The sequence below is a fragment of the Carassius carassius genome, chromosome 12 (assembly GCF_963082965.1).
Source record: "Carassius carassius chromosome 12, fCarCar2.1, whole genome shotgun sequence".
NCBI classification, from domain to species: Eukaryota; Metazoa; Chordata; class Actinopteri; order Cypriniformes; family Cyprinidae; genus Carassius; species Carassius carassius.
The window spans coordinates 9,432,507-9,458,507 of NC_081766.1; the positions used below are offsets into that span (position 1 = coordinate 9,432,507).

At 40.0% G+C, this 26,001-nt stretch overlaps 2 protein-coding genes across 4 annotated transcripts in view; one reads left to right on the forward strand and one right to left on the reverse strand.

Annotated features, from left to right (window-relative positions):
- Window positions 1–26,001, forward strand: part of LOC132154697 (protein arginine N-methyltransferase 5-like) — a 463,524-nt gene that overhangs the window by 307,389 nt on the left and 130,134 nt on the right. The gene's annotated exons all lie outside the window — the stretch shown is intronic.
- Window positions 1–26,001, reverse strand: part of LOC132154693 (uncharacterized) — a 158,223-nt gene that overhangs the window by 48,425 nt on the left and 83,797 nt on the right. For all 3 annotated transcript variants that reach the window (XM_059563341.1, XM_059563343.1, XM_059563342.1), the window contains exons 3-4: window positions 3,069–3,363; window positions 1,848–1,967 (exon numbers count right to left, since the gene is read on the reverse strand). In XM_059563341.1, coding sequence (XP_059419324.1) covers window positions 1,848–1,967; window positions 3,069–3,363 — 415 coding nt within the window. The remainder of the gene's footprint in view (window positions 1–1,847; window positions 1,968–3,068; window positions 3,364–26,001) is intronic.

The following is a 26,001-nucleotide window of genomic DNA, read 5'->3' on the forward strand; positions in this document are numbered from 1 at the left end:
GCTGCCGTCCGTGAGGGAGCGGAGGAGTCGGCGCCGTTCGCCAGGTGGCCGGAGCCTGCTGCCTCCGCCGGAACGGGGAGGAGCAGGGAACGGGGGACTCCTGCCGGCTGCCCAAAACCGGAGGAGCCGTCGCCGTCCACCGGGCGGCGGAGGAGTGTCGTGCCGTCCGCCGAGGGCCGTCCAGTGCCACCGCCAGGCACCGCGGAGGAGATCACCCAGCTGGTGGAGGGCCGAGCAGCGGTGCGTCTGGGAACCGGAATTTTTTTTTTTTTTTTTTTTTCCTCTCTCCCCTCTCTCGTCTCTGTCGCTCCTCCTTCCATCTCCTTTTCTCTCGCCTCGCCTGTCCTACCCCCAGGTTCCCGCAGGTCCCCGGGAGTGGCCCCCCCGGAGGGAGGGGGGGGGGGGGGAGTAGAGCGCAGTCTCGGGAGTACCCCCCGGCCTGCGAGGGGCGATGGGGGTATGTGACGAGTGGGGCGGGGCCGAGGGACATGGGAGCGAGGCCGGGGGAGTGATTGGAGATGAACTACACCTGTTCGTCCCACCGGTCTCGAGGCCCATGGAGGAGATGGAAGGATATAAAACTGGAGCGACGACAGTGAAGGACGAGAGAGGACCAGGCCTGGGCTTTTAGTTGTGTTTTGGTTTTTATTTTATGCGCACCAGTCGTCCGTGAGGGGCTGGTGCGCTGTTTTGTGTTTATTTTGTTATTAAAATGTTTTTGATTGTCCGCCGGTTCCCGCCTCCTTCTTCCGGATGAATATGAAGGTTGATTCATTACAACCTGGATTACTACATTATCCAGAAAATAAGTTTCACCGGACCAAAAATGCATTGTTTAGAGAGAGAAAGAGAAAGAGAAGAAAAAAAACATGCAGAAATAATATAAAATATCCATTAAATAAAACTAATTGTTTACCAGTTTTATAAACATTATAAAAATGTATTTTGTCCGCCTCATAAACCCTTTAAATGTAATATTATTTAGAACCGGAATGAAAAATATAAGTTATAGTTGTATTCAATTTAACAACATTTATTGTAAATCCCTAGCCTAAATTTATTTATATAAAACAAAACCGAATCTAGCGAAATGTGTAAAAAGCTATACAATTAAACTTGGGCTCACATACTGTACCTATCTTATTCAGCACAGATCCAAATGAGTGTGCTGTGCGCATGTTTTTCTGTGTTTGACATTATATACATTGATAAAAAATCGCTTTAAAATATAATTCGCAACACATTTCAGATATTTAACAAAAATCTTACTTGTATCCTGAAAAATATTAGCTACTCAACTCATATGGATTATGTTTACCGTGTTTTTTATAAACTTTTGGAATGTAAAAATTTGGGAGGAATGAACGTTCAGTGAAGGGACAGAATTCTATCAGGTTTCATTAAAAATATTTTTATTTGGGTTATGAAGATGAATGAAAGTCTTATGGGTTTGGGATGACATATAACTCAAAGGTTGCAGGTTCGAGTCTTGGGATGGGCAGGGATTGTAGGTGGGGGGAGTGAATGTACAGCGCTCTCTTCCACCTTCAATAGTATGACCCTTGAGCAAGGCACAAAACACCCAACTGGTCCCCGGGTGCTGCAGCAAAAATGGCTTCCCACTGCTCCAGAGGTGTGTTTATGGTATGTGTGTTTGTTCACTACTCGCCAGTTCACTTAAAAATTAATATTTTTACGTTTTTGAGCTTTTTAAGATAGAAAGCTTGAGTCTGAGATAAAAAAAATAATAAATAAATACTTTATATTCTTTGAATCAAAATAATTTTAGAAAAGCTAAAATCTATTAGTTTTAATAAAAACCAGCTCCTAGGTCAAGAAAAACCCACCTGTCTGAGCATCCACGGAGAAGTGCGGCTGCCCCTGAACCAGCGTGTACACCAGCCGTGCGCTGTTTCCATATGTGGGATCGTCTGCATCTGAAGCCGTCACCTGGATGATGGAGGTCCCTGAGGAAGAGTTTCAGGGAGCGAGAGGGCAAAAAAGACTATAAGAGATGATCAATACGGCTCATATGAACACAGGTCATCACAGGACAAGCCCACGTGAAGAGAGCCGTGTAAAGACTGACAGACTCTCCCCATCTCTCCACTCACTCTCTCTCCAGCTGTAGTGTGACAAATACAGTATTCGCTTTCTCTTCTCCCCAGCCGCACACCTTCTTTCATTTGCGCCTCTGTCTGTCTCACTTCATTTCTCTTCATCTCCTTCTCCAATTCCCATTTGTTCACTCTCTCAATCTCTATGCCTGTTTCTGTGGCCACACTCCCATGTTCCCATAACTCCCTCACATCTCAAATCTCTCATTCGCTCATGACAGATATGGCCTTTTTTCCAACCCAATAAATCAAAGAACTTCATGCGAAGGACCGAAGTGGTTTGAAAAGAACATATATATGTACAATGGAAAGAGAACTACATTTCCCATGGGGCAACGGCTGACAAGCTCAGAGGGACGGGAGGGGAGGTCTGACAGTGTCACCAATAGAGCTTTTGGGTTGAGGGGAGGGTGCTGTCTGATTATCTTTCGCAGGTAGCAGCAGCAGCAAATAGAAGACAGTAGGAAAACGAGAGCAAGAGAGACATTGTCACTGTAAACAAATTATCAGATAGGCAGATCAAAAAACAGGCATGACTGTCGGGTTGACGCAACATGCATATTCATAATCAATCTGAGTGGAACTAAAGAAACATGGCACAATTTAGACTGATAACGCAATCACACTGATGGAATATAAGATTTGAATGGCACTCTGGTTTCGTTTACCTCAGCAAGGGTTCGAGCATTCAGATGCAGCATAGAATATTTCTTGTTTGCACTTGTGTTCTTTAGATATTAATCAAACCCATTTCAGGATAACAAAAAAATCTCTACTGTCTATGGGTAATATTTTGAGCCCGCCTCAAACCGACGTAAAATTTAAAAGCATAAAAGTTATTTCAACGAACGAGCATCATTAACATTTAAACACCGCAAATTATAATTTTGCGGTGTTTCATTCACCAAGAAAACGTGCTAGTGGGGATGAGCCTATGTTGTCTTCCGCTACCTATGTTTGCCATCTCAGGTACTGTGGCGCTGTAGGTTCCTTCCTCGAAGACAGGTGGGTTGTCGTTGATATCCTGCACTCTAATGATGAACTGGGAGGAGGGCTCCAGGGCACGCTCTGTCTGACTGTCTGTTGCTGTGGCAATCAACCGGTATTCGTCCTTCTCCTCCCGGTCCAAGGGCTTGGTTACGTGGATGTTGCCTGTCTTCTCGTCAATCACAAACACTGACCCTGCCCCCTCACCCCGCAGCACGTACCTAGTGCGTCCATCACCTCTGTCCATGTCAGTGTGAAGCTGGTGAAGAGAAAAAGAAAAAGAGAGGGAAAGGTTGAGACTGAAAGATTAAAAGAGATCAAAGGGTTCAGAAAGACAAATATACAACATACACAGTGCTGGGTAGATTGTAGTCTGTTACTGGTTCCAAATTACAAAACAAAAAATTTATTTGGCAACATAATCCATTACATTACACATTTTAGGTAATTTAATGCAGCTGGTGTAGTTGCAACGATCCCCGCACTTGAGGGAGCCCCGCATCGGGCTTTACCCCTCACACCCCACCCCATATACAATCGCAGATGGAACAAGGGGGACACTGGATAACTGGACAATCAGCGTACACATCGCTTTTCAGAACGATGAGCTTTATAAAAATCTACGCTTTTCAGAAAGGCAGGGAGAAACAATAATGTACAGTATGTGGAAAATAATGTTTTTTTTTTTTGTTTTTTTTACTTAAACCACATTTCACTACACCAAGTACAAAAAATAAAAAGACTTCCAAAGACTTGAATAAATAATATGTAATCCATATTACATGCAATCAGTTACTTCCCAGCACAGAGGTCAGAACACCATCGACTTTATGTGCATAAATCAAAAACAGTAAAACAAAAGATTGATCTTAAAATATAGACTCCATTTTGACAGATGAGGACTTCATGGGTTCATTGGTAGACAGTAGACAGACAGATGGGCGGTAATGATCACACAGCCTTGCGTGAAACGCTCGTACTCTGGGCACTGATTGAGGGTGGAGTCTGGTAATTAGATCAGTGGCAGTCTACGGCTAAGGAGCCTTCATGCAGCGAGCAAAGCCTGGGCTGTATGGGGAGTGCGTGACGCTCAGGTGGAAGAGTGTGGAGAACGCATCAGCATTCTTCCTCATTACTGCTTCTACGTGGCCAGAATACAGCTGCTTAAAAAGACCCCATAACAGCACAACTTCAACAAAACGTGCCACACAGCAAGTTTGGAAGACAAATGGGAGCATGTACTATGTTAGCAGGCATTCGAGTGTGGAAAGAGCTGAGTGTGTTCCCTCAATGGAATCAAAATGGAGATTTTTGGGGGGGAATCAGAATATTCATTGGCTTTTCTAGATTGAATTTTGAGACAAACATTTGGTTCTGTATTAGATGTAAATCCCCAAAGAATGTCCTGCCACTTGATGGGCATTGATGAGGAAAACTCTAAGAAAGCACATTCTGCTCAGTGATACACATTCTTGTGTACAATAGCCAGGCGCAATACAACAAGTTGGTAAACGATACAAGTTTTTCCATGTCAAGAGGTGCTCACATTGAGGTTTTCAGGTCACTGTGCTGTTGGTTGCAAGTAGGCGTTCCTAGTCAGCTAAGCTGTATCACACAGCTTTTCTCAGCATGCTCATATGTAGTTTAAATGTTCAACTGCAGTCAAAGTACAGCAATAACTTTAACATGTCATGTACAAGTCAGATTTTTGGAACAATATATCAAGAATATGTGATTGTAGCATTCCTTATGCAGCATGTATTTGACCAATGTTGATAATAATAAATAATAATATGACTCCAAAATATTAATAACAATATCAAAAAGTTATTATATTTTATTTATTAAAAATATTATCATTATAAAATTATATTAATCTGTATTTGATATTTATTAATATAATTATTAATCTGCTTCTCTTGCAGCAAATCCGAAAATAAATAAATAAATATTTGCTTCATAATAAATAAATAGTCTTTACATTAATACAGCTTTTTACAAAATAGTTTCGCTCAAAGCATTTTGAATGAGTGGAGTGGATCTACACAATCAGCATCAACCTGGATAATGTGACAGCAGCGTTATTTTGCCAGAACTCCCAACATACACCAGTTATCAGTGGAGAGGTGACAGTGTGAAGTAGCCAATTATATGGATGATTAGGAGGCCATGATGGAGTGAGGCCAATCTGACGAGGGCGCACGGGTCACATACCTACTCCTTTCAAAAAGCATCCTGAGATTTTTAATGACCACCAGCAGTCTAAACATTGGTGTAGTCCCTGTTTATTTTTTTTTAGTTATCTGATGACAACTTGTCAGCCGAGACAAGTCACTGTCACTAATCACTGCAGGGTCTTTGATTTCAGGGCTACACATATCACTTAGTGAGTCATGATGATGCTACATGTTAGCAAGTGCAAAAAGGCACAAGAAGTCATCAGATTATTTCTTATTGCACATTATACTAAATATACTTTATATGTACAAACCTACTGCAAACATGCGGTTTTGAATAAAATTGACATTGTTATTTTAGGTTCTTTATAAAGGTTTTTTTTTTTTTATGGATGTTGTGCATCATTTAATGCTGATGTAAATCAAAGACATTCCACATCTATTTACAAATAGCTAATATAGTTTTGTGTGATTTTTCAGGATTCTTTAAAGAATAGACATTTCCAAAGAACAGCATTTATTGGAAACAGATGTTTTTTTGTTTTTTTTACATTATGTCTCTACTCTCACTTTTCATTATAAATTTAATGCATCCTTGCATTAAATAAAAAGTATTTATTTCTTTAAAACAAAATAAAAAATACTGACCCCAATCTTTTGAAAGGTAGTATAAATGTGAATGTTTGTTGTAACCCTCTATGAATACAAATGAGATCAGGCAGATAAATATGTGCTATTTGGTAAGTCACAAAACGTTTTGGACCCCACAGCTGTATTTAGCACTGACCACTTGTGATCAGATCGCTCAAAATGGATGTTAAAACCAGGTGTTAGTCAGTACCTCAGTTTCAATTGGCAATTAGTCGAGGGAACTAGGTGGTAAGTGTTGTTGCTAGTGAGAGCAGGCAGCCATGAGGCCGTTGCTGTGTTGTGGCTTTGGAATTTGTGATTCCATCCATTAATTCCACCTTGAGGTCTCAGTCAGTCAAGTCTGCCAGCAGTTTGCCGTTCCAAGCCTGGGTTTTTTAACGGAGGGCCTTAATGACCTGACTTAACGACAAGACTTAACGAGGCCCTTAATGAACGTTAAGGCTGGCGATGGCGGGATGATGAAAGACGGAGAGAATCCCTTCTGTGTAGTCACGGAGAATGAGAGGAGCGTTTCCTTTTGACCCTGGCATTGACCTGATCGACATGACCTCTGCTGATGCTCCATGTGATTTACACATCCAATAACACCGATGTAGTGACACAGCTCAAAACAAACACACACACAGACTCAAGGACGAACACAGTGTGATACACAACTGCACACACACTCTGCCAAGCAGATGCCTGACCACATTAAAGAAAGAAAAAACAGGCATGAATTTAAACAGTCGCACCATTATTGGCCCTACCGAGGTTAAAATATCGGTACTAAATGAGATCTAATATCTACACAGCTGAATCTGGCTGACACCTTAATAAAGGATTTATCAGAGAGGCAGTTGATTTGGAAAACAATACATTTTGGAACGCAACTGAATTATACATGAAATTGCATCAGAAAGGTCTAATTTATGCACTGACATCCAGCTGACCATAATATGCATTCAAATTAGCCATGTAAATTTCTGCCAGACATCGTGTTTCAAGAACAGATTCTCAGCTGCCTTTGTATACATGGGCCTTATCATTAGGCCTCTAAATCAACTAAATTACTCATATTATAAAGTAATGTTCTTATACTGATAAAGTGAATTTCATATTTTTACAATAACCATAAATCATGAACTGTGGGGAAAAAAAACATTCAGTGTCAACTTCTAAATCACTTAAATAACTTATTCGGGTATACTCAATTTCACATTCCTGCAGAACAATAAATCATAAAACATTGGGAGAGGGGGAAAAAGGCATTTTGCATCTGTGCATTAACCTAATGAATGTGTTTTCCTGGGCAGATTTATTTAGCGCCCCGCGAGTTTGGAGAAACACTGTTTGAGAAAATAGCACTTCAGCCATCATGTGAAATGGGTTTTGACTGCTCTAAACAGCAATGCGGTGGCCTGGATACCGAGAGGCCATCTACACACATAACCATTACAGAACAACACACTCCGATACACACAGATCTCAGCGTGTTATGAGTTTCAATCCCCTTCTACCACCAGGGAATCTTATCAAAGGCTTTAAGGCTGAAGGGAGAGAATCCCCGGCTCCTTCACGTCTGAGTGAGGAAGATGAAGCTTGCACGCTTCTCCTCAGAGGAGTTCAGCAACACATGACTCACTAGCGGCTTTGAGATGTCATACTTTACAAGTGATATTTATCTACTGACTTATGAATAGATGCAAAATACATCTTTACCCACTCCCAACGTTTTATGATATATTATGAAATGTATAATATAATAAAATATAATATAATATACAGTAAATACAAACTGTAAATGGTAAATACATACAGTTAATACATAAATAAAATACACACACATACATGTATATATATATATATATATATATATACAGTACATACATGTGTGTGTGTGTGTGTGTGTGTGTGTGTGTGTGTGTGTGTGTGTGTGTGTGTGTGTGTGTGTGCTCTTGTTTTTGTGACATATCAGGACACAACTCTGTATAATGACATGGGTATGACACAGGTATTACAAGGAGAGGGTGACTTATGAGGACATAACCCATGTCCCCATTTTTCAAAACGCTTATAAATCATACAGAATGAGATTTTTTGAGAAAGTAAAAATGCACAAAGTTTCCTGTGAGGGTTAGGGTTAGGGTTGGTGAAGGGCGATAGAATATACAGTTTCTACAGTATAAAAACCATTAAGCCTATGGGATGAATCCACAAAAACAAATATGTGTGTGTGTGTGTATTTATGTATATATATTTCTTACATATATACTTGTATGTGTGTATGTATGTATACACTGTAAAAAATTGCTGTAGTTTCTACAGCAAAATTTTACAGAATTGTACTGTATAAACATTTTACAAGATGGAGCTGTAATTCGCAATGCATTATGGGTCAAATAAGGTTTTACAGTTGTTAATAGTATATTTCCACGTCAACTGTAATTCATTTACAAGAAGCAGGTGTTGTCACTGTAGTTCCTGCTTTTTACACTAATTTACTGTAGTGTGGCATTATGGGATTGCGCGCGCATCATTCAAATCAGAAACCCAGCGGACTGGAGCAGCTCGAGAACGATTGAAGATAAGAGGCTTTATTCATAATTCCTGGTAAGTTCATTTAATTATACTTAAGAAATATATCGTTTTATATTTATTTAAGTTAATGTATAAGCGATTTCATGTCACAATAGCCTCCTATCCTGTCATTTAGTGGCCTTGGTAACTTCTGTGCAGTAAACTGGGAATAGCTATCATAGCATAGTTACGCCAAATGTTCGATTTTTGGAAGTAAAATGTTCTTTTTTAGAGCATTTAAAAGTAGTGTTTACCTATCTTAAAATAAAGCCTAATGCGAACGATTGTCATAGTAACTACTAACGTTACCTATCGAAATAACTGACGAACAGCAAAATTATAAATATTTAATTGGTTTATATGTGTTCAACTATCCCATATTGACTCGACGCCTTACTATAATAAGTGAAAGACATCTTTATATGCCCGACTGGACAAGTTAGCCTGATTAAAAAGAAAAGAAAAAAAGACTGAGGAAGCATCTAAACGCAAGACTGATTCTGATTATATTAACGTTTCATTCAACATCAAAACAAGCTTAACAGCACACATAAACTCACAGAAAATACATGAGGTAAATGTTCAATTGTTGAGTTTATTCATAACATATGATATAAGAAGCATCACAAGTGAGCTGTTTGCGTGAGTATCACGATTGCAAATACATAGTTCAATAAACAATTAGTTAACAAGTTACTTACTTTTTTAGACACAATATTAACTGTTGTTCTATTTCACCAACGAATATAGTTCCAAACAAAGACCAAAGCAAAACTATTTTGCTCATTCTCAGATCAAAACTCTCCAAACTTTAGCTAAATGATTCATCTTTTTGAACGGATCGGTTCAATGAATGACTCAGTTGATTCCCTCATTAAGTTATTTACTGACACCTAATGGCAGATTAGTTTCAGGTTTAATAAGTATTGCATTTTTCCAACATTTATTAATTGTATTTTCAAATTTCATGTCATTACACAGTGGTTTGTTACAAGTGCACTGTTAATTATTTAATTTGCATTTACAGTAAATAATGCTTTAAAGAAATCACAAGATTATTTTCTTTATGTCTTGTAGGTGCAAAGAATAGCAGCTGATGTGGAGAAATGTTCGATGCTTCAAGACTCTGAAGCTGATTTTATTAGGTAATGTATTAATTATTTAAATAATTTGATAAACTTGTAATTTAGATTATATTTTATATTGAAATACTACATTGTAGTTTACATTATTGCTTGTATTTATTCATTTCAGGTCCACCCATTGGCTTTTGACTATTTGAGGGTCAGATGGTTGTGAATTCATACCTCAACATTGTGCGTCCCGGGAGCAGGCATCTTTTGCACACATAAATTTTTTCAAAGGTAACAAGTTTTACTTAAGTAATTTCATTTGCGAAAAAGGTTACTTATTTAAAGGGTTACTCCACCCCATAATGAAAATGTAGTCATTCATCACTGTTAACTGTTAATGTCGTTCCAAACCCGTAAAAGCTTTGTTCATCTTCAGAACACAATTTAAGATATTTCATATGAGAACCAGGAGGCTTGCGTCTATCCCACTGACTGCCAAACAATTAACAATGTCTAAGCCCAGAAAAGTATGAAAACCATTGTCATCGAAAAGCTGACGTCATCGTCAGTGCTTAGGGGAAGTCGTGGCCTAATGGTTAGAGAGTCGGACTGGCAATCGAAAGGTTGTGAGTTCGCGTCTCGGGTCAGCAGGAATTGTAGGTGGGGGGAGTGCATGTACAGTTCTCTCTCCACCCTCAATACCACGACTTAGGTGCCCTTGAGCAAGGCACCGAACCCCCAACTGCTCCCCGGCGCTGCAGCATAAATGGCTGCCCACTGCTCTGGGTGTGTGTGTGTGTGTGTGTTCACTGCTCTGTGTGTGTGCTCTTTGGATGGGTTAAATGCAGAGCACAAATTCAGAGTATGGGTCACCATACTTGGCTGAATGTCACGTCACTTTTTCAGAATAGTCCATCTGCCATCAGTGATTCAACTGTAATTTTACGAAGCTACAAGAATACTTTTTTTATGCAAAGAAAACAAAAAGAACAGCTTTATTCAACAAAGTCGTTATTTTTTATTATGTCAGCTGCACCACACGGATACGCTGTTTTCGTTCAAATCAAAGCGTAAATAAACATAGAAAGCATGTCCATGTGACCCAGCTGACACAGAACAGGCTATGTAGTGTGTGTCCAACAGATACTCTCCAAAAATGGCACTACACTGACGCAGAGGAGACTAATTGTTGAATAAATCCTTATTTTTGTTTTCTTTAAATACAAAAAGTATTGTCGTCGCTTCATAACGTTACGGTTGAACCACTGATGGACTATTCTGATGATGTCTTTCATACTTTTCTGGGCCTTGACAGTAGTATTTACTGGAGAGTCTATGGGACAGTCACAATCTTCCCGGTTGCATTCAAAATATCTTAAATTGTGTTTCGAAGACGAACAAAGCTTTTACGGGTTTGGAACGACATGGAGGTAAGTGATTAATGGCAAAATTTTCATTTTGGGGTGGAGTAACCTTTTAAGTACTGGTAAATGCTGATTGTATTGTATAAGTGGCATTTTGACATTTATTTTATTGAGCTAGTTTCTTTCAATACTTAACTTTATCCTGATGCTTTTGCTTGTTTTTATGTGCAGATGTTTTCTTGGAATCACGACCCTCACTGGATACAAGACGGACACATAGAGGCAAAACAAGTGGAAAAGTCTCAGAACAGGGACAACCCTCATGTGTGTGCTCATCTCAGAAAGTTGATGGACTTTCAGTATGTATTTATTAAATTGTCTTTTGCAGGAATATTCTTAATTTAATAGAACATAAGCTCAAACAACAGAATTTGTGATTTAATGTTGATTCGAGCATTTTATTTTAATCATTTTGTTTAAAACATTTTTTTTTACCAAAATTATACAAATTCTGTTGATTGACCTTCATTTTTATAGAAAGTCAATGTTCTACTCTGAATATGGCTTTTTTTTAAACAGTTATTTGTAATGCTATGCTATTTTTATGATAAGATTTAACTGTTGAAAGAAATTTTATTTTACCAGTAAAAGCCTTTTAATGTCTTTCTGCCAGTTTTAATAAATACTTATTTGCAACATCATTGACTTGGTTTTTATTCATTTGTAAATGTATTAAGATAGAGCTCATGATAATGCATTTATATCAGTATTTTATAGTTTACTGTTAAAATTATTCTTTAAAGCAGTTTCATTGTTAAATTATTACAACATCATATTGTATTTAGGGGTATTTACATGATTTTATTGGCAACTTTTGTTGCCAGTTAAATACTGTAATTTAATGAAATGACAAAAAAATGCTGTAAAATATATTTACAGGACTTTATTGGCAACTTTTTTGCCAGGTAAATACTGTACTTTGGTGAATTTACAAAATATTGCTGTAAAATAAACTACTAGTAAAATTCAATGTTACTGTGAAAAATACTACAAACTACTGTATTTCACATACAGCAATTAACTGTAATTTGCTTTGCAGTAATGTCCTGTAATCCATTTTACAGCAATTAACATCGTATTTACAGGATTTTATTGGCAACTTTTTTGCCAGTAAAATCCTGTAAATTCTACAGTACATTTTTTACAGTGTACATACTGTATATATAGACATATATAGACACATATTATGTATACAAAAACTTTTATTTTGGATGTGATTAACCATGATTTATTGATTTGATTATTTTTCAATTTTGTATAATATACTATTTCCGTTTTCTACTTAAAAAATGTAATGCTTCATTCAAATATGTTACTTGCCCATTTTTGTAATTGTTCATTAAATGTACTCTCAATTTCTGAGTGAAATGTTTTTCTTTACTATATGTTTTTCAATGTGCCCGTGAAAGTAAAAGCTGGCAGAAGGCCAGATTCACTAAAGCAGCTTCATCAAACTTCCAGGCTTCAGTGCATATTTTGCCAAACAAGTCAAGTGACAAAACAAGACAATCTATTACAGATCTATGTTATTTCTGTTCTGGTACAGTGACAGGTCTCTTTCGCAGGTGCAGTGTGGGAGAATTCCCTATCGGGGCGACCTTACTCGGCTAACTCTCCACTCTTGGCCCTGCTGCATAACTATGAGCAGGCATGACTGTGTCTTCTCACCCAGACTGACCCTCCATCTGTCTGGCCCCCAGCTAGAACCAACCTCACATTCCTCACTGGATCCTCTCTGCCAGGCAACTCTGCACCTGCAGCCCTAAAGCCCAGCTGAAAGTCCACGGCTATGGAGCCGACACAGAGCTTTAGCTGCGCCACTATCTATCTACTGACACATAATTAACACCAGCCCTGCCGGCTCAGACGCACTGACCGCATTTTTAAAGCTGTTTACCCTGGCGTAGGCTGACACCATAACACTGAAGCAATAGACTCGGGGCTCTGAGATTTCCATGATGCGGAAAACGCAGATGGAATCACGGAAATCAGTCATTAAAATAGAATTTTTGGTACAACACAAATACAAATTTTGGACAATAAATCAAAAGTATGGCTGTACACTTCATCAAATCATGACATGGAATATTAAATGTGTGAATATCAAAGCGCAAAAAGACTGCTAGTCTATTCTGTTTGTCTCTGTGTGAATGAACAGCAGAGTTTTGTCTACCACATATACTCAAGCACATGTGACGCTTGTGGTTTTTTCTTCATCTGCTGTCCCATGATATGATATGATGACATGAACACATGAACTTAAGTGTTCACTTAACTTAAGTGTTCAGTGTTCAATTAACTTAAAGGTCTTCAAGACAACCAATCAAAATAAAAGTTTGTTTAAACTTTAAGAAATTGACAGAAATATATTATTATTGTAGAATGTACCTGTACTTCTTAAAGTAAAAATAATAATGAATAAAAGTTTTATTCTTCACCATTTTACTTCCGTTTTAATTATCAGTAAACCTTTGTTGTTTACCAAAATAAAGTTTGCCAGTTAGTAATGAAAGAAATTGTTACACTTGAAACACTTTAAAAGCCTAATTAACTGTTATATGCTTTCATTTGATAACCAATTGTATTTTGATGATAAATGTGTATTAAAATTATACATAAAACAGATCACAGAATTTCTGAAAACTTCATAGGGGCCTATTACTGTAAAAAAAAAAAAATAGTAGACTTTTTGGATTATTAAAACTTATTACAGCCATTAAAATAGAATCCAGAAATATTAAAATAGAAAAATAAATGATCAAAAGGCACATAAAAAAAATCCTAATAAATCCTTTTTTTTTTTTTTTTTTTTAATCTTTCAATAAATTGCTGTTCAATTGTATAGGTTTCATGACTTCACTTGATTAGACATACTTTTTGATTACTAAAATTTACATCAACTTTTAAAACGGTATGCAGAATAAAATGAATTTGGTTAAAAAACAAATACAGGGCCATACAGACCTTCCTTAAGTGCAGTGATGAGAACTATAGAACAGAAGGCTCAGTTTATCTATGTTCAAATCTGTGGGAGGATCAATCTGATTTCAACTGTAAGCACTATGAGAACTAGGTGAGAATGGAGTGTTACAGTTGATTTCACAAGTGAGGTTGAGCTGCGGTTACAGGTCAGTGGAGTCACTTCGCAGCCTGGTTTCACCCACACTCTTACAGTAATGCCCCTAGCGAGCTAGTAGGGGTGACTTGGTAAGTTGCTGGTGCTGAGTCTGGTAATAGAGGTGTTGTTTTTGTCAGGCTGAGCTGAAACTGATGTAATGCCATCTGACTCAACTTGGCCAAACACCCAACAACGTCCATCACCCGCATGCCGCTTATGCCCATGTTTGCCGGTCACATGAGTAGTTGTTTCACATCATCAGCAAGTATTTTTTCAATTTGTTGCTGTTGTTCAGCCTCCTTCATGCATCATTTATGATCAAAACCATCTTTATTTGGCACAAGTTTATGCAAATACCAGTGGTTGTTATCATAATCAGCTGAAATATGAAGAAAGTATGTTGTTGTTGTTGTTTTTTTATGAATGTGTTTAACTTTAATGGGTTGGCTTTGAAGCCGACACTTTATACCTTAGCTTTATTTTCTTTAATAATTTTATCAGAGAAGCATGTAAGCAGGAAAAGGGTCAATCTTAATGCAAATCTTTTCTGGGCATTTAAAGGGCAGTTTGCTCACTTCTATGTAAATTTGTCTGACAGTGCCAAGATAAGCGACCCTGTGCCAAAAACTATACATCACTTAATTGCAAAAGACTGAGCTTCTTATTTGAATCAATTTGTTCAAAACACCTATTTTCATTGGAGGAGCAAAAAAAATCGACAAAATAACTAGCAATATAGTGTCTAAAATATAAGTTAATCAATGTTAACCTTTTCATTTTTGTTTAGTGAACTGTTACATAAAACTAATATCACCTTCACAATCTGAATATCGGCACGGCTTATGTTCAGTTCAATAATATATTAACTTCTAAAGCCAATATTACATTTTTACACACCTGCCACAATAATCTCTTTAATAAATTAATGAGCATTTCATGCAATTCTTTTGATTTTGAATGGATTGACAGCCTTCAGTTCAAAGACCTGTTCTGACTGTAGCCTCCGGCTTCACACGATAATATTGATGTGACTTGTGCTGCATCTGTAGATGCAGAAAAGTCTGCATCTTTGTATATTCATGTTTTAACAGTACAAGAGGCCACAGGTCAATTTCCCTTCCCCAAAGCATCACTCTATTCAGTACTCTCTTTTTATCTCTTTGTCTCTCTGTGGCATTTCCCTCATTCAGGGGCAGTGGGCATGCTTAAGTAGAGCGGATGGCCAGCCTCAGCTGAGAGGATTCTGAATAAATATTAGCTCAAGTTCATGCACTGTATTCACACTGGACTATATATAATCATGAGCATCCCCTGTCTGAGCATGAGCGAAGTCTTACAATCCTCAAGCTGCAAATCACTGACAATTAACTACCTCTAAAGCCTTTATTCTAGCCAGGCATGAGAGAACCTGTAAGTTACAAAGGCCTAATTCATTCAATGTTTAAACTTACCAAGGTTTCCCAACTGGGTGTCACCACATCTATTTGATTTTAGTAGAAATGATTATGATTTTACTTAGAGCCATAATCAAGCAATGTACCATTCACAGAATGTTCTTGCATTCCCTCTGCAGTCTGCACCAGCCTTATTAGTGACATTAAACTAAAATATAAATATATTAGCTTTACTTAAACTTAGAAAAAATGAAGGGATATTTTACTCAAAAACAAAATTGCTGTCGTCATTTACCAACCTTCAAGTTGTTCCAAACCTTTCTACTGTTGAAGATAATTTGAAGAAGGTTGGAAAAAAAATGGAAGTATGTGAGATAAACTATGGAAGTCAGTGACTACCGGTAACTGTTTGGTTGCCAACGTTCTTCAAAATATCTTCTATTGTGTTTAGCAGAAGAAAGAAACTCAAACAGGTTTAGAACAACTTGAGGGTGAGTAAATGATGACATAATTTTTATTTCAGTGTGAACTATCACCTTAAATACTGAAATAAAACCTTTGTTGAAGTAAGACAATTACTAAGCCAAGATAATGGAGCTAAATTGAAATTACATTTTTTTTAAGTATATTACAAAATTATTAATAAAAAAATAAAAAATAAAACTGAAAATCTAAAAATAAAAGATTATTTAAAATATCAATAAAGAAATAAATAATACTAAAAGAACACTGCTGCACTATTTTTAGACAGTCTGAGTATAAACCCTTGCATTCTTTTCCGTCTAGCTCTTTTGTACTGTAGTTGCAAGAGCATGTCCTTTGTGAATGGGTTGTTAATTAAAAGATCCTTGTTTCATTTGAAAATTCTCAGCATTTTATCAAAAAAAAAAAGGCATGCAACAGACTGAAAGTGTGCAGTGATATTAATAAGGCAAATAGCTAAAATCACTCTTGATGCATCTCAAGAAATGTATATGAAAGATGAAATGGCAGGTAATTTGGTCAGTATATTAACTGTTCACAGATGCATCGGGGAAAGAGTCTTGTGAAGCACATAATTTGTTAAAAAAAATAAATAAATACAAATAATGATAAATAAAAAAATTAAATTGAAAACCAAACTGCTGCCCGATGTGACAATCACTATGGGCACCAAGTGTGACCTGACTGATTTCATGCACTGAATGAAATGGGTGACACAAAATGCAGTTACTTTTTAAGTGAAGTGACATTCAGCCAAGTATGGTGACCCATACTCAGAATTTGTGCTCTGCATTTAACCCATCCGAAATGCACACACACAGAGGAGTGAACACACACACCCGGAGCAGTGGGCAGCCATTTATGCTGCAGCGCCCGGGGAGCAGTTGGGGGTTCGATGCCTTGCTCAAGGGCACTTAAGTCGTGGTATTGAAGGTGGAGAGAGAACTGTACATGCACTCCCCCCACCCACAATTCCTGCCGGCCCGGGACTCGAACTCACAACCTTTCGATTGGGAGTCCGACTCTCTAACCATTAGGCCACGACTTCCCAATGTTTCTCATATACAGATCGACAAAAGCCATCTGCATTCTGTCAGCTGAACCTTTTCATTTTGTCTGCAAAAGGTGTTATCCACAGATTGAAAAGTTCAGTCAGTCTTAAGTGTGCAAATAAAAGGAACCCATTTGAATTTTGTGCATGAAATGAGTGTCTGGCTCAGAATTTTGAGAAATGATTAGCAAATTCTACATTTAATAAAAAGCTGACAATTAATTTGGTTCACAAAATTAGTCAGGTTACACTTGGTGCTCCACAAATCAGTCTTTCAGAACATATCTGAACTACCATTTAAAAGTTTGGGGTCTGTAAGATTTTTTAAATGTTTTTGAAAGACGTCTCTTATGCTCAACAATGATTTGATCAGATATACAGCAATTGTAATATATTGCAACAATTTAAGTTTTCTATTTAAAATGTAATTTATTTCTGTGATGGCAAAGCTGAATTTTCATTGTCATTACTCCAGTCTTCAAAGTCACATGGTCCTTAATAAATCAATCAAATATGATGGATTGGTAAAACATTTCTTATTATTATCAATGTTAACTGCTTAAAGAATAAGTCAACGTTAGTCAGGAATCAAAAAATACCAGAATGCCGTGTGATAGCAACACTTCTTTTACACGTGATGAAAGCGTGGGTAAAGGAAGAAAAAAGTGCTTGTGTGTGTGGCATTATCTTGATTGAAAGATACACAGGGAGAGGCAGGGAATAGAAGAGAGAGCAGAGAAGAGAATGGCTTAGACATGTTCTCTTTGAGTTTTACTTAGACTCTCCAGATCCTCCTCCTTCCCCCTCTCCTGTACTTCTCCCTTTCAGCTCCCACTCTCAGAACAGAAACACGTTTGGATTTCTTCTCCACAGGGGTTTATAATAAAATGGTACTTAACCACGCTCTATCTCTCACTCTCTCTTAGCCTTCACTCTCTCCTGCATCCTACTCGCTCTTTGTTTTCTGTGCCTTCTCATTGTGCTTTTTCTACTTGAAAAAAAATATATATATTTTGTAAGAATCCCTCTCACCGGATTCCAAGGTCATGAGTTTGCATATACAGTGAAGTCTAAAGACACATTGAAAATCTAGGTTTAAAAATCTAATTTAAAGGAGCTAGTTCACCCAAAATAAATAAATCATGTACCCTTTCTTCATGTCGTTCCAATTCTGAACAAGTTTCTCTCTTCTGCGTAACACATTAGATGTTCTGATATATCTGATATATCTAATATTTAACTGTTTTTATCTATACTAACACCATTGGACCCCTTGACTTTCATTTCATGAACAAAAGAAAGTCAGTCAGGTCGATTTTCCATTATAGATTGTTAGATAGTGGTTACTGACCATTGCACTTGTGTCTTGCATCTTTTGCAGCATCTCACATTTGACACTTTGTTCTAAAATGAATTGCTCAATTTAAAAAAAAAAAAAAAAAAGTCTTGAAGACTTGTGCATTATATATGAATTACCCATTTGAAAAATGTTATGGTGTAATATAAGTATAATTATGAATATTTAAGATTCTCCACTATTTAACGGTCACTAATCAAATAAATTTGTGACACTGAAAATGTTCAACTCTTTCTGTAAGTTCTGACACAAAATCATGTGGTTCATGTGGTTCGAGTGCCGCTGTCATGAAAACAAAAAAAGTGACGTGACATTCAGCCAAGTATGACCCATACTCAGAATTCGTGCACTGCACTTAACCCATCCAAAGTGCACACACACAGAGCAGTGAACACACACACACACACACACACCCGGAGCAGTGGGCATCCATTTATGCTGCGGCGCCCAGGGAGCAGCTGGGGGTTCGATGCCTTGCTCAAGGGCACCTGAGTCGTAGTATTGCCAGCCCGAGATTTGAACCCACAACCCTAGGCTTAGGAGTCAAACTCTCTAACCACTAGGCCACGACTTCCCCTACCAATGAGACAAACCAAATAATTTTCACTCAAGTTATTAAGCTAATAATATATTTAATAACAAAGAATGTTAGAAGCATTCTCACTAATGGTCTCAGATTTCTGGACCCCACTGTTTGTGTTTTCCACGTTGACCCTCTCCTCCCCTCTTGTGTGCATTTCCAGCTCATTTGCTCTGCAGCATTAACTTTCCAAAATGTTCTCATTCCTAGCCCATCTCTCTGTCCATCCATCATCTCCGCCGCCCACCCCGTTGCTCATCTCAGCATCATTCCCACAACTTCCTTTATCATTTACCTGTGCACCCCTTCTTTTTTTCTCTCCCTCTCTCCTTGTCAGTCTCTTTCTCTCTCTAATTGCTCTCTCTCTCTCTCCTGCTGAGCTCCAGCCCAGAGGCTAAATGATTTTCACTGCAAGAGACAGAGTGAAAAAAAACACAAAGCCGTTCAGAAAGAGACATTCCGCAATTATTACTGATGATCTCTCTCACAGCGTGTGTGTGCTGTAAGTATTGCCCCTGCGTTCTCTCTTTCTGTCTCTCAACCTCTGTGACTGATTCTCACTTTTATTCTCATTTTCCCTTATTCCCCGTCCCTTGCTTTGTAGTGATATTTAATTCTATTTGGATGTGCAGTGTTTTAGAACAGCTTGTTGGCCATGCTTTTGGGATTAAAAGTAGACAAGCCGTGCGTGTGTGTGTGTGTGGCCAGATCACACATGCTACGCCATAGTGGCCCCCCAAGAGACACACCCCATTAAAATGCCAGTGACAGCCACCATCTACCCCTGCCAACACCTAACATATTCAAAATGCTCCCTGAGAGCTCGAGAAATGAGAAATATAATAACCCAGCACTGCAAACGCGTACACAGCGCGAAATTTGCACATGCTCCAAGGTTACTCAATTTCACCAGCTTGGAGCTCCACGTTGGCATCCTAACCTCCTCTTTTTTCATCCCAAAAATACGCTCTGTGCCTATAAATGTTCTCCTGTTAAATTTGGTTATAGGTTTTATCAGTAGATTGTCTCAGATCTCGGTGTGTTTTGGGAGAAGTGCAGTGCAGGTGGATTCGCCGATCGTCGGCGAGGATCCCTTGTGACAGCCGAGGACCTTGGAGCTTGCAGAAAGAGCACAGGGGTTCAGGCAGCTGGTTGCTGCTGCAGTGTGATGTTCCTCCAAGGAACAGCTTGATAGGAGGGCACATTACTTTACAGGTTGTCTGTTGTACCTACCAGCACCCGAGCATACGGTAGGACCACAAGGGAATCAATACGCTCGTACCCTCACTCTATAACATGCACAAACATACTTAACATTAATTCTTGACATGACAAGCAGGATTCTTTAGTCCAGGGATGCACTGGGGTTTAAAAGCCAACATTCGACCATCACAACCCATCGTAAAGTATTTCCTACTACAGTAGCTATATCAGACTCAGAGAAAATTCAGAGAAAAAGTAAAATGGTAATTGTGAGATAAACTTTGGAAAGAAATAAAAGACAGTTGTGAGATATAAAGTGACATTATGTGACAAAGTCATATTGTGAGATATAAATCCACAACCTTGGGAAATAAAGTTGTAACTGAGAGATATAAAGTCACTTTGTGAGTTATATTATGAGATTTAAATTCAGATATAACAGCAGATTAAAGAATATAGTCACATTTATGCGATATAAAGTCATTTTGTGAGATATAAACTCAATTTTAAGAATTTAAGACACAAGTTGGAGATAAAAAGTCACATTATGTAATATAAAGTCATATTGTGAAACAATGTTACACCGTGTTATATAAAGTACTACTGTGACATAAACTATGAGTCACATACAGTCATATCGTAAGATTGTGAAAAGTCATATTATGAGATATCATCTCACAATTTTGATAAATACATTCACAATCATATTATGCAAAGACATTATGCAATAAAGTCACATTATGAAATATAAAGGTACATTATGCAATATACAGTAAAGTAATACTGTGATATAAGTCTTATAATTGTCACGGCTTACGCTGCTGGAAGGAACACGGAGCCGAGGGATAAACGAAACAAAGCTTTATTAAATCAAACATAGGCAAGGTAAGTAGTAAATAACTGGTGGCAAGTGGCAAGTGGCAAGTTGCAAGTAACAAGTAACAAGTGACAAGTAACAAATGGACAAGTGGACAAGTAACTAGTAACGAGTAACGAGTAGACCCGAACAAAACAGAACTGAAAGGACAAGGCTTTTATACAAGGGATAATGGGGAAACACAGGTGGATGGCATGACTAAATTAACAGGGACATGGAACACATGCGGAAATGACTAGACACACCTGGGAACTAATCAAACCACACACGGAAGACAGAAACTGGGTCACAGGGGCAAAAACACACAAAATGAGTCCAGGTGTGTGACAGTACTCCCCCCTCCCGGTAGGTGCGTCCTCGCACCGTAGAAACAACAAAGGGAGGCGTGGGTGGGAACTTGGGAGGAGGTTCCGGTGGAGGACAGCCTCCCAGGAGGGGGCCAGCAGACAGGGACCACAGAGGAAGGAGCCAGGGAGGAGATGATGGAGGGAGGAGCCAGGGAGGAGACAGGAAGGATCTGAAGCAGGAGGTACCCAGCAGGACCCAGGCCACAGCCATAACGGCCCAAGGTGGGGCCGACGGTGGAAGGAGCCATGGAGGAGGAATGGTCACAGACTCCAGGGACTCGACCCACGGCAACGGAGCAAGTGGAGGAGGAGCCCGAGGTGGAGACGGAGAGCCGAAGAGCCAGGGTGACGGGGAGGAGCCGGAGGTCCTAGGCGGAACTGATGGCTCTGGTGACTGACGCGGCGATGTGGATCCGGAAGGCCGCGGTGAGGCCAGAGTGACCGAGGACTGAGGTGTAGCCGAGGGGATGAAGGAGCCTGATGGAGCCGGAGGGACGGAGGGATGAGGCGAAGCCGGAGGAGTGGAGTCCCGAGGCATAGGATGGACGACGCCAGACCAAGGCGGAGCCGGAGGGACGAGGGAGCCAGGCAGAGCATGTGGACTGCCGGGCCACGGCGGAGAGGAAGGAGCTAGGAGCCATGGTGGAGCCGACGGGTCAACGGGCCGAGGCGGAGTCCAGGCCTCAGAGGCTGGAGGCGGAGGTGAGGGAGACGCCGACCAAGGCGTCGCTGGAGGATGGCGGTCCCGCTGAGCTCGCACCACAATGATGGTAGGCTGAGGGCGAGCAGAGGGGCAGCCAGACGACAGCGGAGGAGGAGGCAGGAGTGGGTGGGAGGGTGGGAATTTTGGAGGAGCAGGCATTGGAGTAAGCTCTGGGGCTGGAGCCCTTCCTGGGCTTAACGGAGGATCAGGAGCCCGTCCTGGGCTTAACGGAGGATCAGGAGCCCGTCCTGGGCTTAACGGGGGTTCAGGAGCCCGTCCTGGGCTTAACGGGGGTTCAGGAGCCCGTCCTGGGCTTAACGGGGGTTCAGGAGCCCGTCCTGGCCTTAACGGGGGATCAGGAGCCCGTCCTGGGCTTAACGGGGAATCAGGAGCCCGTCCTGGGCTTAACGGGGAATCAGGAGCCCGTCCTGGGCTTAACAGAGGATCAGGAGCCCGTCCTGGGCTTAACGGAAGATCAGGAGCCCGTCCTGGGCTTAAAGGAGGATCAGGAGCCCGTCCTGGGCTTAACGGAAGATCAGGAGCCCTTCCTGGGCTTAACAGAGGATCAGGAGCCCGTCCTGGGCTTAAAGGAGGATCAGGAGCCCGTCCTGGGCTTAAAGGAGGATCAGGAGCCCTTCCTGGGCTTAACTGAGAAACTGACATAGGTGAATTGGAAACCCCCTCATTTTGACCCATTTGGCGCTCCACATTTTGCTCCCTCGTGGTGGGCAGTGTCGCCGGCTCTCGCACCTGGTCTGACGGGTTGCTCTCTGGTTCTCCGTCATCGGTGGGCTCGGGCTTATGCCTCGTACCGTGGGGAGATTGTAGGCTGGGCTCTGGGTCCAGAGTGGACCTGGCGAGATCCTCCATTGGGCCGACCGTGAGAGGTGACCCATTTCTCACCAGATTCCACTCTATGAATGCGGCGAAATCCTCCCGAGGACCATCTTCGGGCGACAACGCTCTGCACCTGGAGTTCAGGCTGGCGTGATAAAAGGTGCAGAGCGCGTGGTCCGGGTAGCTGGTGGCATTAGCTAGGAAGAGAAACCGTCTAGTATGGTCCTCGAGAGAAAGTCCCTCCTGCTCCAGCAGGAGGAGGAGGTATTCGGGGCGATAGAGGGGATCCATTACACACTACGGAAAGAAAAAGACTGTGAAAAAACGGAAAACAAAACGGAGGGAAAACACGCAGTTTTTAACTATTTCGTGTCGGGTCTTCTGTCACGGCTTACGCTGCTGGAAGGAACACGGAGCCGAGGGATAAACGAAACAAAGCTTTATTAAATCAAACATAGGCAAGGTAAGTAGTAAATAACTGGTGGCAAGTGGCAAGTGGCAAGTTGCAAGTAACAAGTAACAAGTGACAAGTAACAAATGGACAAGTGGACAAGTGGACAAGTGGACAAGTGGACAAGTAACTAGTAACGAGTAACGAGTAGACCCAAACAAAACAGAACTGAAAGGACAAGGCTTTTATACAAGGGATAATGGGGAAACACAGGTGGATGGCATGACTAAATTAACAGGGACATGGAACACATGCGGAAATGACTAGACACACCTGGGAACTAATCAAATCACACACGGAAAACAGAAACTGGGTCACAGGGGCAAAAACACACAAAATGAGTCCAGGTGTGTGACAATAATGTCATATTCTGAGATATAAACTTGTAATTTCTGTATAAAGTCACAGTTGAGAGATACAAATTCACATTCTGAGATATAACATTACATCGTGTGACGAAGTCATTTTGTGAGAAAAAAAAAACTCAATGTCAAGAAATAAAGTCACAATTGTGGGATATAAAGTCAGAACTACCTTTCATGTGAATGCAGCTTCCAGAATCACATGCAGATACTATAAAAAACTTGTCTGATGTATTAACAAACTACCTACCAGATATTCAGTGTGGTCATATGGACCCTTGTATACAATTATTTCTAGAGTACATTTAATGTCTTACATAGCATTTTACATTGCAAATGCAGCACTAATAAAATACACAGTAAATTAAATATCACCAATAATGCTGAGTGAGACATTGAGATTAAAAAGTATAATGTGTGAATATATAATTTTTTCATAAACTAGTTGCGGGTGCGTTTGGTTGCTTTCATTATGTGCTTGACTTTATTAGGCTGACCTGTACTGTATAGTGTTATTAATATAACAACTTCCCCCCCATGTAAGGCCTCTAGCAGGTGAGGAGACTCATGGGCAGACAAATAGCAGCAGAAGAGCGATGGGGCACCCAGCGGCAAAAAAGGAACTATAGCACCCTGCGGTCAGTCAATGAACGATGCTTGGTGGCACATCACAGTCTGTTACAAGGTCACTTTCAAAAACCTTAACACTCACAGTCCCTCAGTAGAGAAACAGATTCCTAACTCCTAACCAGGATCAGAGGTGGGTAGAGTACCCAAAAACTGTACTCAAGTAAAAGTAAAAGTACTTCTAGAAATATTTACTCAAGTAAAAGCAAAAGTACTAGTCTTGAATAGTTACTTGAGTAAGAGTAAAAGAGTATCGGATAAAAAATCTACTCAAGTAGTTAGTTACTACAACCCGAATTCCGGAAAAGTTGGGACGTTTTTAAAATTTTAATAAAATGAAAACTAAAAGACTTTCAAATCACATGAGCCAATATTTTATTCACAATAGAACATAGATAACATAGCAAATGTTTAAACTGAGAAAGTTTACAATTTTATGCACAAAATGAGCTCATTTCAATTTTGATTTCTGCTACAGGTCTCAAAATAGTTGGGACGGGGCATGTTTACCATGGTGTAGCATCTCCTTTTCTTTTCAAAACAGTTTGAAGACGTCTGGGCATTGAGGATATGAGTTGCTGGAGTTTTGCTGTTGGAATTTGGTCCCATTCTTGCCTTAAATAGATTTCCAGCTGCTGAAGAGTTCGTGGTCGTCTTTGACGTATTTTTCGTTTAATCATGCGCCAAATGTTCTCTATAGGTGAAAGATCTGGACTGCAGGCAGGCCAGGTTAGCACCCAGACTCTTCTACGACGAAGCCATGCTGTTGTTATAGCTGCAGTATGTGGTTTTGCATTGTCCTGCTGAAATAAACAAGGCCTTCCCTGAAATAGACGTTGTTTGGAGGGAAGCATATGTTGCTCTAAAACCTTTACATACCTTTCAGCATTCACAGAGCCTTCCAAAACATGCAAGCTGCCCATACCGTATGCACTTATGCACCCCCATACCATCAGAGATGCTGGCTTTTGAACTGAACGCTGATAACATGCTGGAAGGTCTCCCTCCTCTTTAGCCCGGAGGACACGGCGTCCGTGATTTCCAACAAGAATGTCAAATTTGGACTCGTCTGACCATAAAACACTATTCCACTTTGAAATAGTCCGTTTTAAATGAGCCTTGGCCCACAGGACACGACGGCGCTTCTGGACCATGTTCACATATGGCTTCCTTTTTGCATGATAGAGCTTTAGTTGGCATCTGCTGATGGCACGGCGGATTGTGTTTACCGACAGTGGTTTCTGAAAGTATTCCTGGGCCCATTTAGTAATGTCATTGACACAATCATGCCGATGAGTGATGCAGTGTCGTCTGAGAGCCCGAAGACCACGGGCATCCAATAAAGGTCTCCGGCCTTGTCCCTTATGCACAGAGATTTCTCCAGTTTCTCTGAATCTTTTGATGATGTTATGCACTGTAGATGATGAGATTTGCAAAGCCTTTGCAATTTGACGTTGAGGAACATTTTTCCACAATTTTTTTACGCAGTCTTTCACAGATTGGAGAGCCTCTGCCCATCTTTACTTCTGAGAGACTCTGCTTCTCCAAGACAAAGCTTTTATAGCTAATCATGTTACAGACCTGATATCAATTAACTTAATTGATCACTAGATGTTCTCCCAG